Source organism: Vitis vinifera, chromosome 4, assembly GCF_030704535.1.
Source record: "Vitis vinifera cultivar Pinot Noir 40024 chromosome 4, ASM3070453v1".
Lineage (NCBI taxonomy): Eukaryota > Viridiplantae > Streptophyta > Magnoliopsida > Vitales > Vitaceae > Vitis > Vitis vinifera.
Genome location: NC_081808.1, coordinates 9758523 through 9771837, shown reverse-complemented (window position 1 = coordinate 9771837; position 13315 = coordinate 9758523). Strand labels below are relative to the sequence as shown.

The following is a 13315-nucleotide window of genomic DNA, read 5'->3' as shown; positions in this document are numbered from 1 at the left end:
TTTGTAGGCTAACTTCTGCAATCCATGATAACAAGGAAAATCTTTAGTTAAGTATTCTCATTCATAAATAACCATTATCTTGTTAGAAAATAGAGAACAAAGAACAAAGACCAAAACTATGCCAGGGTGGGGTTTCCCATTGCCATATTGTGTTTACATGGCCAGAATTCATCATTGCATAAAATAACGTAAGATCTCCTTTATGGAAGTAAAGGAGGGGTGTTGGGTTTGATCCTAAACCTACTACTATTCTAGGTGAAAGTCAAAAGACTAAGGGAGATGTAGATTAAAGCATTGTTGATTCAACTTCATAGGAGATTATTGAAATTGCAAATCAGAACGGAAAATGGCAAGGTATTGGGTTGATATAAAATCACTGAAATTACAAAATCAAAATCCTAAATTCTAAATAATTTTTGAAACAACAAAATAGTATAAAATAAAAACAAAATAAAAAAGTAAAGTATGGTTATTAACTAAAGAACAAAGAAATAATCTGGATTAACAAGACCTAACCCTAAATAAACCCTAAAAGAAATGAAGGAAAGTGTTGCCAATATCTCATCTTGACTGAACACCCTTCTAGCATGGATGGTGGTAGATCTCATTGACGACGGCCAAAAAAAAGATATTTTTGTGTTGTTACTATGTGTATGTCCTAAGAGCTTGAAGCTTCAACCTGTTTTGTATTCAGGGTATGACTTCTTGATGTTTGGTTTTTGTTTAGGGTTGTTAGATGGCCAACGATGATGATGACAGAGTCGTGCTGTTGCAAGTATGACTTCTTAGGAGGCTTAGGATCACTAACGATGCCCTTTAAGATCTCCTTGGTCTCTCGTCAATAGATTTTCAATACATTCTTGGTAGATTGATGCCAACATCTTGTGGGTAGTGTGGAGGGTGTTTGGTGGATGAAATTTTAGGGCAATGTGTTTTGGCGAAAATTTCAAAAATGCTATATATAAGCTTTATAAAAATGCCAAGAAAAATAAACTTAGTTAAGGACCCTTAAATAAAACACCAAGGACGACACTTCTAAAAAACACCATAAAATAAAACAGTAATTACTACCCATTAAAGCGCCAAGAAATGTTATAAATTATGCTAAATGTTGTCACTTTAAAAAACGTCAATGAAGGAAGCATCATTGTATATAGTTTCTATAATAGTGTAATGACAAATTTAGGCTCAAAAATTTTAAAAGAAAATTCAAAGATAAGTTTAAGAGTCTATGATATCACTCCATGTTTGTATGTTTCCTTCTCTAACTTAAGCATGAAAAGCTTTATGGTCATGAGAGCCCTCAAATGCTCACCTTGGATTTTGTGAGTGCATGGTCTTAGACAATTGGATATGGTTGTGCTTTATAAGGGAGCCTACTGTCACAGGATGCTTCAAATGACCCTCCCCATGGGCTTATATAGGAGGAGGGAAGCTTCTGGAAACTCCTGGAGTCATCTACACTAAGCCATTGGTGGGAAGAGTGTGGAAGGTTCTAGAAATGCCTAGAGATGTCCACACATCTCTACACTATGGTGGAAGGCATGAGAGGAGTCCAGAGCTTTCTAGAAGATTCTAAAGATCTCTTGCATATTCTTGTACATAGGGTTGTACATAGATTAGTGTAGGGAGTTCTAGAATATTCTTGATTTGTAAGGAACCCTCCAAGGTTCCAGAGAGTTCCATTGGTGCCTATAAATAGGTGAGGGCCTCATTTGGCCAAGGCACCACCCAAATCACTTCCTAACCAAGTAAGTGAGTTTCCAACCACTTGTAAAGGCTTCCTTGAGTAATAAGAGCTTCCATTCTTTAAAAGTTGCCTACTACAACTTCTCAAGCTTCCGAGTCGTGAGCATCTTAGCCTATCAAGCTAAGTGTCGGGGGTAAGGCTGACTTAGCAAGATCAAGTGTCTTGATTTGCCTAAGTGCCGCACGAGCTTAGGAAACGACTAAGTCCGTGACACTACGGTATAGACCTTGTGATCCAACAATGTTCTCATAGGATATGCCTTCCATGTAGTACTATCCCCATAATTTGCAAGAAAGATGTTATAATTTGCAACATAGTTAGAAGGGGAGAGGGAAAAAAAAACTATGTAAAGATAGAGAATTTAATTTTCTTTAAATTCCCATGCAGGTGAGTCCAATCTAACCATGATCAAGGACTAGAAAGCAAGGTACATGTCAGACCAAGTACATTGAGAAATGCAAATATTTGGAAATATATTAAATTACATTTTTTTAATGGTTAAATTTCAAATATCTTTATCTAAATCATATAGATAAAAAAATATTAACTTATTATTCTTATGAATTAATAAATCTAATTAGAAACATTACAATAATTTGGTACGTAAAAATGATTTTACTTAAAACTCAATAGCATTCATATTTAAGGGGAAAAAAAAAAAAGATAACTTAAATACATAACCAGTTTTTGAGAAATTTTGAGAGAATTAAAAGCATTTCATACTTGAAAATGTTTGTTTATAAAAAATTAAGTATTTGATAAACTTTAGAAATGATTGGTAAATAATCACTATAATTATTTTTTTATTGTATAATATGTTACTAAAATTAGTGTGAATTTATCTTTTTGTTTATATCTAAACATAAAAGTTATGTTTGGTTCTTAAAAAATTTGAGAAAAAATATAAGGGAAAAAAATGTAAAAAAAAAAAAGTTAAAAATCGATAAATTATTTTTATTTGCTATGTACTTCAAATTCATTTTATTTTTTTTTAGCTCATCAAAATAAAGATTAAATAATTTAAAAGTAAATAAGTTTATAACTAGTTTTAATTATATTTTCTTTTATTTTTATATTTTTCATAAATAATCAAATAGAAGAAAATTATTTTTTTTAATATTTTTTTCGTACCAAACATGACCCAAGCAATTTTCTTTAATAGCATTGCTAACAAAAACCAAGTGACAAAACGGCTATAAATTAAAAATCTTATTTATATTTTAGAAAAGAAAATTGTCACTTAAGACTTTTAAAAATAATATATTAGTAGTTTTCAAAAAAAATAATCCAGTTTTAGAAAATGGTTGGAAGATATTTTGAATAGGAATTGTTTTCATTCATTTTTGAGAGGAAAAAGAAAAAGAAAAAACAAAAATTATTTTCAGAATCAAATCAAGCATACGAGTAATTTTCCACATACCACAACTTTGGCTGTGATGTTCTCGAATATGCGTAGATGGGGAACATGAAGCAATGACTACTTCTGCCAACTTCTTTGGCCACCATTAATGTGGGACAGTGGGAGGAGGGAAACAAGTGAGAAGTTAGAGCAATGCTTCATAGCATACAGCATATGTTATCATGGATGTTGACAGAAAGGATGCCATGTTTTATACCCAAGTCAAGAATAGAGAAATTACAGTCAACAATGTCCCTGTAGAAAGTGAAAAACTCCATCACCCACTGCCAGCAGACAGGCTCCCAGATGACCCCAGTTCTGCACTACATATACCCCAGACTGCCTCTTCTTAACATCTCTGTCCCTCATTTAGAAAGAGAGAGAGTGTGTGTGAGATACTGTGAGGTTTACTGTGTATAAATCTGGATGGATTCACTGAAGCCAAGGCCCGCAAATTCATCACCTCTCACCCCTTTAGGCTTCCTCGATAGAGCTGCTACTGTTTATGGCGATTGCCCTTCTGTTTTGTATAACTCCATCACGTACACCTGGTCTCAGACCCACCGTCGATGTCTCCAGGTGGCTTCTTCCATCAAATCTTTCGGCATTGGGAGAGGCCATGTGGTGTCGGTGGTGGCACCCAACGTCCCCGCCATGTACGAGCTTCACTTCGCCGTCCCCATGTCCGGCGCCGTCCTCAACACTATCAATACTCGCCTAGACGCACGCACTGTTTCCGTGCTCCTTCGCCACAGCGAATCCAAACTCGTCTTCGTCGACTGCCTCTCCCGCGCGCTCATTCTTGAAGCGCTCTCGCTATTCCCACCAAACACTCAATGGCCACTTCTCGTCCTCATCGCGGATGAAGAGGTCGCGCCCTCATCCACCGTTGATTTCATCTGCACGTATGAAGATCTGGTGGAGAGGGGTGATCCGGAGTTCAAGTGGGTCCGGCCGGAGAGCGAGTGGGACCCGATTATTCTGAATTACACATCCGGAACGACCTCGTCACCAAAGGGTGTGGTCCACTGCCACCGCGGGATTTTCATCGTCACCATTGACTCTCTGGTGGAATGGTCTGTACCGAAGCAGCCGGTGTACCTCTGGACCCTACCCATGTTCCACGGCAACGGCTGGACCTTCACTTGGGGAATGGCGGCCATCGGTGGGACCAACGTCTGCCTCCGCAAATTCGACGCACGTATCATCTACGACGCCATTCCCAAGTACGGCATCACCCACATGTGCGCTGCACCTGTGGTCCTCAACATGCTCTCCAACTACCCTAACCACCAGCCACTAGGGGATCCCGTAAAAATCCTCACCGCCGGGGCTCCACCTCCGTACAGCGTGCTTCTGCGAACAGAATCTCTGGGTTTTGTTGTGAGTCACGGGTACGGAATGACTGAAACGGCGGGAGTGGTGGTGTCCTGCGCTTGGAAGCCGCAGTGGGATCGGTTTCCGGCGTCGGAGAGGGCAAGGGTGAAGGCAAGACAAGGGGTGAGGACGGTTGTTATGACGGAAGTGGACGTGGTGGACCCCAAGTCAGGAGTCAGCGTGAAGCGAGACGGGTCGTCTTTGGGCGAGATTGTGCTGAGAGGTGCATGCATTATGCTCGGTTACCTCAAAGACCCAGAGGGAACCTCCAAATGCATGAGTAAAGAAGGGTGGCTCTACACCGGAGACGTGGCGGTGATGCACCCAGATGGGTATATAGAAATCAAGGACCGATCCAAGGACGTGATCATCAGCGGAGGCGAGAACTTGAGCAGTGTGGAAGTTGAGTCGGTGCTCTACACTCACCCAGCCGTGAACGAGGCGGCAGTGGTGGCTCGGCCCGACGACTTCTGGGGCGAGACTCCATGCGCGTTCGTGAGCTTAAAGCCAGAGTCGCCGGACAAGCCGACGGCGAAGGAGATGATGGAGTACTGTAGGGCGAGAATGCCGCACTACATGGTACCGAAGACGGTCGTATTCAAGGAAGAGCTGCCCAAGACTTCAACGGGGAAGATTCAGAAGTTTAAGCTAAGAGACATTGCCAAGGCTATGGGGTGTTCGCCGGCAAGTCGGATGTAGCAGCGATGCTGAGATGAGTTGACTCGGACCCAGATCGAGTTTGACTCTGGCTTACACATGTGAATTGAATGCAATACAGCATAGGCACATTCATTACATCCTCAGGAGTTATCCGTTGATTAATTTGACTTGTGAAAGTCTTTAAATATTTACTTTTCTATTGGGCTGTAGAATTGGAACCTTTCCGATTTCTTATGTTTGTCGGTTGTTTGTTTTTGTTGGTTTGTATTTTTTTATTTTATTTTTCATGAAATTTGGGAATATGTAAAATCGAAAAAAATGAGAGAAAAAAAAAATAGTATAAAAACAAGTCACCCTTGAGTTTGCTCCCTATAAACATACATATACCCCCATTAAGTGATTTAAAAACTAAATTTACGGTCATTTAATGCATTATTAAAACTATGTTTGGTTCTTTAGGGAAAATGTAAAGAAAAAAAATAAAAAATAAAAATAAAAAAAATCAAAAATAGACTTAAAGATAATAAATTATTTTTATTTGTTACTTTAAGCTCATTTTATTTATTTTAATTTATTAATATAAAGATTAAATAATTTTAAAATATATAAGTTTTTAACTAATTTTAATTTTATTAAAAATATTTTATAGGATAATGAAATATGAGAATTTTTTTTTTTTTTTGAGTACTTTTTGATAATCAAATATAACTAATACCATTTGGTTTTAAGCCACCAAACAAATTTGTACTTTCCATTTATTCCCTCCTCTTTTGTACGGTGTATGATCACTATAATAAATTTGATTTTCGCCAACTGTGGCTCGGAGGAAGGCTGGCCTAGCGTCCCACAAACGTAAAAACTTTACCTTGTGACACCAACCAATGCATATGGGTGGGAAAGGCTTTTACTTTCTTCCCATGTATGTTGGTAAAAGATGCATTGCAATAAAGGTTATTATGAAAGGACTAATTTAGTAATAAATAAAAATTGTTACTAATTCCAATATCTAAGTTGGTTGTGATAGGTCATAGATTAGAAATAAATTACCATAATAATTGATTTGACCATCAGTGCTACTTAATTATCAACATTTATTGTTCATTACATTTGACATGACAAGCCAATTTCAATAATTGACTATGTAAACTAATTCAAAATATATTTAATTAAAAAAATAAAATTTTAAATTTATTTATTTATTATCTTAAAATAAATTTATAATTAATGAATAACAATTTAATAATAATCTTTCATGATTTTTTTTTTCCAATAGTAAGCATTAGAAAAAACCTACATAGTAATATAATTTTAGATTTATTACTATTAATATATTTAAAAGATGTAAATGAAATTATAAAAAATTTAAAAATATTTTAAATGCATGTTATTGATATTTTATAATTTTGTTCATTAATTAAAATAAACCATTGAATTACAAATTTTGAAATGACATATTTATATGTGTTGGTGCTTAGGATAGTCAATATTCCTAATAAGAACTCGCTTTTACCAATGGAGGTTTTTTTACTCAAACGTTAATTATTACTTAGGAATGTTTTTAATATTCTACCTCAAATGAATTCTCTTTTAAAATTTAAAAATATTCCTCTTTATTCACCTCCAAAATTGTTGGTACGAAACAAATTGGACAACTTGGGAAATATTAATAATCAAGAATAATATTCAATATCTACCTTTAAAATCACGTGAGATGAAGTAGATGGCATTGAGATGGAACTTGTAGAGTTTGGAGTGGTTAGTGGCTTTGGTTGTTAAGCTATTTCCTTGTTAGTGCTAAGTTTTGGAAAAATAGTCTTATAGAGAAAGTGCAGCTAGTATAGTGTTTGTTCCTCTCCATAGGAATTGAGCCTCTAAATATTAAGATCGACATAAATGATTAGGATTGGTGAAAATATGGAGTTTCATTGATTTGAAATCAAATTAAGAAGACATAAATGATTGCAAAATGAACAAAGATTTGTATTGAAGAATAAGAAAAATAGAGAATTATCAAATAATATGAGGTCATCTAGATAGATTCATGCCTAGGATTAGATCGGCATATTGAATAGGATTAATCTCTATTGAATTGAAACCCTAGATCATCTCCAAATCTAATCAAGCATTTGGATAACTAATCTAAATAATCATAATGAAACCTATGAAAAAACAAAGTATCGATTGGTTTGACACGTGGTTTTGCTACAAATAGAAAATTTGAGTTTTTAAGGATCAAGGTGGTGTTTTTTTTGTTCTTCAAACAAAAAAAAATAATATAAAACAAACAATCATAGTAATAGTAGTTTGGTCAATCTTATGAGGACTACTATTAAGTACCTAATAGATGTAAAGACTTAAGATGATTACCCAGATTACATTAGAATTCAATGAAATTAAGAAGATAAAATTTTTACGAATTTGCATAAAAAGAAAAATTAAAACAAATTTTTAATGAATAAAAGATTACTCAATGTATTCAACTATATATCCATACTTCGGGTTCACTCCTAAGTTTGAATCTTAAGGGGAATATGATTCAAATTTTCTTATCAATATTGCACTTTCACATTCATTTCTCAATCAAGTTAAGCCCTTTACTACTCTTAAATAACCATCATAAGAGTTTGCATATGAGAAATCAAATTGGATCTAAACAAATCAAATTGTTTCAAAGGAAGCATTCATCGAATCCAATAGGCATTAAACACACCTTCTCTTGGTAGATCTATTAGAGTTATATTTCCTTTTGAGAATATTAATAATTTACAAATCTTATAGTGTGGATTCACTCTTACCACATCATGAATGCATTCCCTTGTAATCCCTCCTTAGGAGATCTTCCTCATAAAGATGATAAAGCTTTTAACCACTCATACTTGGTTCAACACAAGCCATTCGTTCAAAGAATATTGAAAATGTATATTAAAGAAAATAACATTTATGTTATCTTAAATGCATGAATAAAATAAATCCTTTATTAAAAAACATAAGGAATATATGTATATCTACTTACAAACACTAAAAAACATTTATTAAATACCTAAAATATCCAAAAATAAATAAGAAAGTCAAATCGAACAAGTCTCGAAAACAAAACAACCAAATATGCATCTAATATAAAAAAATTTTGTAAACATCCTAGTGGTATTGAAATTTCGACATTGGTCGTTCACCTTTTTACATACTATATTGAAAAAATTAGACCCATATTGATTTGGGTATCAAAATCCCTTGTGCTTGTATCAAAAATCCTAATGACTCTCCTTTTGGATTTTGGCATAAAGAGAAGTGTGGGCTTCTCTCTACCTTGAGAGGATGATGGCTAGGGTTTTCTCTCTAGAGAATGAAAGATGAAAAAATATCTAACCTTTAGTCTTAAGAGATTTATACAGACCACTAGTGAGCCTGAGTGTACAATATAATAAAAAATTATAAAAATGATAAAAGAATCACAAATATTTCATTTTTCTTAAAATATACAAAGTAGAAATAGGAAATTTAAAATCAAATTTAATTAGTATTGTACTATAAGAAATTATGAAAATTTTAATTGAATTAGATCATATAAAATTGTGCTATTCAAATATTATATTAATAGTATTTTATGACTTTCTCTAGAGGGAATAGGAAGACTAAACTTAAGTCCTAACTCTTAAGGAGGTTTATATAGGTTCCAACGGTCCTAAATGACTTGATCTTATCTAGTACTTGGATCACTTTATCCAGCTCACTTGGGTCCTAATTGATTAATTTGCCTCCAATTAATCAATTAGCCTAGTCTAAAGAGACTATTCACAAACTCTTGTGCAACCTTATGTATTTGCTAAAACATCTCTATGCACACATGTGAATAAAGAACCCAAATACCCCTCAATAAACTTGTTATCAAGGAATACGAGCTCAAGTGGGGACCACTATGACTTATAAGAAAATACTTTCTGCTATTTGGATTCAATAAAAACTTAGGACAAATGATCTGCAATAATATTTTCCACTTTTCTTTTATTTGTATTACAATATTAAATTCTTATAGAAGAAAGTCCACCTAGTTAATTTAGCTTTAACCTTTATCCCCCTTAGAAGATATTTTGATGTTAATTAGTCTGTAAACACCACTATATGCATTCCCACCAAATATGACCTAAACTTGTTCGATGCATACACTATAGTTAGCATCTCCCTTTTGGTGGTAGTATAGTTCCTCTGAGAATCATTTTAATATCTCATTATCATAGTGAGTAATGTATTATTCATTGTTTTCTCTCTATCTAAGTGCTTTTCCCCTTTTTCTTTCCTTTGATTTCCTCCCTCTTTTCTTTCTCTGCTTTACTCTCTTCCTTATGCTCTAGCTTGGATGTGGGCAAATCAACCTCTTTACCACTCCTCAAAGTGATAACCGTTTTAACTTCCTTCACCATTGAAAATTCTTCATTTTGAGCCTCCGCTTCATGGATACCCTTGGAATTTTGATAAGATTGAGAAGGAAAGTTTCCTTTTTCTTGCACTGTGTTGAGGTTGGCAAATTTTGAGATTGAACATTGGAGATTATCTATCTTCTGAGATAGATCATGTTGCACTCCATCCATCTTTTTGTTCAATGAACTCTCTACACTGTCAATTCTTTGACTGAGTTGAGCATTGATGGATTTTTAAGCTCCAACAAAGTCTCCCACGACCTTGCTAAGATTCATCATAGCTTGTTCAAGGTTCGAGGCTTGCTGAGGTGCTTGAGCAAGTTGCTTGTACTGAGGCGGCTGTGGTTTCCAAGAGAAATTTGGATGGTCCCTCCAATTGGAATTATAGGTGTTGCAATCACCAAACATTTCCCTCACGGCTGGAATGGTAGGACACTCTTCTACCAAGTGCTCATAAGATAGACAAATGGCACAGGGCACAGGTTGCAATGGTGTCTGAAAGATGGCTTGCACTTCTTGCATCTTATTCATTTCTAGCTCTTCTAATCTCCTTGCCATAGCTGTAATCTTTGCCTTCATGTCTATGCCGTCATTCAAAATATACATCTCACCCTTAGCATTAGGTTGAGACTTCATTCTCCTCATATTTTGAGCATTTAGTTCATCCCATCCTCTTGAAACTTCAGCCACATAACTCATGAAGTTCATGGCTTCCTCTGCTATCTCGTATTCAACATGGCATGCACAACTAGCAATTTGTGAATTAAAAACAGAGAAAACAAAAGAAAAACAATTCTAAGAAAAAAAAATTAAGGTAAACTAAAAACTAAATAGAAGGTATACTAAAATATGAACAAAGAAAAAGAAACAAATAAAAAGAGTTAGTAAAAAGAAAAGAAAAGTCACCAAACTTATGATGAAGATCACAAGTACTCTGAAAAAGTCATATCACTGTAAAGTGGCACCATCCCCGGCAACGGCGCCATTTGATTCATTCCCAATTGGTGTCTCAGCTGATTCATGTCCAGCTGGTGCTCTTTGATTTTGGTCCTCAGGGAGTAATCAACAAAATTTATAACCTATTACACCATGTACTAGGATAGCCTTAGCTAGCATAGCATAGTGGCTCTAGGGTCGTTCACTGAGATGGGTTTTCACTTCACAATTGATATCAATTCAAAGCTGAATTCGTGCCTTTTCATTTCAAGGTTAGCTTTAAAAGAAAACATAATCTTTGGTGGAAAAGGTTGGTTTTAAGCTAACCAAAAATAGTAACTAATTTTAATTACAAAGAAAAGTGTTTCTTGGAGTTTAGATCACTAGGCTCAGGTTCCTTGTACAAAAAGGGAGTTCCGATCACTTGTTTCTTTTCCTCGCATTAGAGAATTAACATATAGTTAATTCTCTAACAGGTGCGGTACAGATGCTTCCCCTTAATGGGTTCAAACACTAAATCCCTCTCACTGATGCATCTTGCAATGGCTCATGCCTCTCACCTAGCACTTGCCATTCAAGGTGATCTTTAGCTTTAGACTTCCCTTCTCAAGCTCGCAAGAGATAACTAATGGATGTCTCCTTAGAGTCTAAAAGTTTACCAAGTGTTGGCTATTCTAGAAAATCCTACCTTCAAACCACCTCCTAAAGGCTCGCAAGAGATAAACTAGTGTATCTTAATGGACGGAGACCACTTGCCTTATCAAGTGTTGGCCTAAGTGAATTGAAAGCGTTTTAAGTTAACTAAAAAGATAAAAACCATTAACGGGTTACACTTTCTCTTCATTAAACACTAAAACAACAAAACTTCCAATTTATGCATATGGAAACTTACCCGATTTTCTTCACTCCAAGAGACGAAGAGCCTAGCCACTCATCCTCTGAGGAAAAATCCTCAGAGTTTGATTGGCTAGAAAGAAAAATAACGAGAAAACAAAAATATATATGAAAAGCAGAGCAAGTGCTCTGTAGATATATTTCTTCCTCTCGTCGGATTACATATCGATATCCATCATGATGATGATGATCCTTCGTAAAGGAAATTACAAACTATATATAAGAGGTTATTCACCCTTTGTTCTTACTTAAAGACTAAGGAATCCTATGATAGGCTGGTTACAATGAGAGTTTGAGGATTTAGACATCAAATATCTAAAGCAAAATATCTCAAAAAAGTCGGTCGGAAATATCGGGAAGCTTCAGGAGAAATTCCGCTGCACTGTGCAAAATGGAGACTTGGTCATCAGTAATATCAGAGTTTGCTTTTTGATTGTGGGCGAAAATGGATCCGGCGAATCGTGAGTGTCTGACGAGCCAAGCTATCCGGGGAATTTGAATTGTCAGTTGCGGATGCTCTCCGGGTAAGCGCTATCAGAGGATCCGGACATGTCTGACCGGGGAAGTTGAAACGCCCTCCTCTTTCATCCGGCGTCAGGCGCCGGATGTGAAATATCCGATTAGAGGATCCGGTCATGTCTGACCGGGGAAGTTGAAATGCCCTCCTCTCCCATCCGGTGTCAGGTGCCGGATGTGAAATATCCGATCAGAGGATCCGGTCATGTTTGACCGGACAGAATTCCAGATGTAAGATATCCGGAGAAGGTGAAACGTCGGCCGGACAGAATTCTTCCCCGGGTGGAATGAGCTATGCCGCGCGTCGTAAGGGGGACCATCTGCGTGTGCAAGGTGTAGGGACCCCTCCTCCTGATGACACGGAGGGCGCATCGCTATCCGGAGCAACTCCATCCAGATTCCCCAAGAGGACACGTGGAGCGCTCCCCTACCCGGACTCCCTCAGGAAGAAGCACACGACACTCGTGAACATCACACCCCGGACGATAGCATATCCTATCCGGATATGTTGTCCGGATCATTGACTAAAGTGAGCAAGCCTTGCTACGTCATTCCGACAGCCTGACACAGCCCATGTTCCGCCGCCCTCCGATGGTATGTCCGAACGCCCTGTCCGGACATCTTTGCCATGGATTCCAAAGAACTTTCCTCAATCTCGGATTGCTTTGGTGATCAAAAAGCTATCAAAACACCAAAACTTAACACAATTTGATTAGAATTTATTGCAAAGGTCCTTAATATGTTAATTGGGTTAAAAGGTGATAACTACTACTCAAAAGTGTTTAAAAGAGTTAATTACAAGCTATCAAATAGCACTTTTTGAGTAGTAATCACTAAGAATTGCAGTATAACACCTATAGCATAGTCACTTGTGTCACACATGAGCTCAAAAATAAGGTCCTAGCTAGGTGTTTTCACTAGTGATGATATGTGAACTTTACCCTTTAAATGATGAAAAGCACTTTAACATGAAAATTTTCATAAGAAATTAGCATCCTTAGAGAATAATTCACAGAGAGGTTGAGAAATCTTCTGCAAGTACTTAATGAACCTTCTATAAAACCCAACACAATACCCTAGTTCACCGTAAAATGACTTTGTTCAAAATTTAACACAAGCCCTTTTTCTATGCATCTTCATATAATTTTGCCTAGATTTTCCAAAGAATCATAATTGCATCATAAACTATTATATTATCCTTGAACATGTCCATAATCATTGCCAAATATATTGAAAAAATATAGATCATACATATTTAGAAGGTTGTAGGCCCATTCCACAACCAAAATGGCATTCTTTTATAAGCAAATATGCCAAAGGGACATGTAAATGTTGTTTTTTCCTTAATCTTCTAGAGCTATGGCAATC

General features: G+C 36.0%; 1 protein-coding gene across 1 annotated transcript; it reads left to right on the top strand.

Moving 5' to 3' along the window:
* The first annotated feature begins 3356 nt into the window (after positions 1-3356).
* Positions 3357-5424, top strand: LOC100261495 (2-methylpropanoate--CoA ligase CCL4). The gene has a single exon (XM_002263765.4). It carries the CDS (start codon positions 3576-3578, stop codon positions 5223-5225), a length of 1650 nt encoding a protein of 549 aa, XP_002263801.1. The 5' UTR covers positions 3357-3575; the 3' UTR covers positions 5226-5424.
* Positions 5425-13315: the final 7891 nt, after the last annotated feature.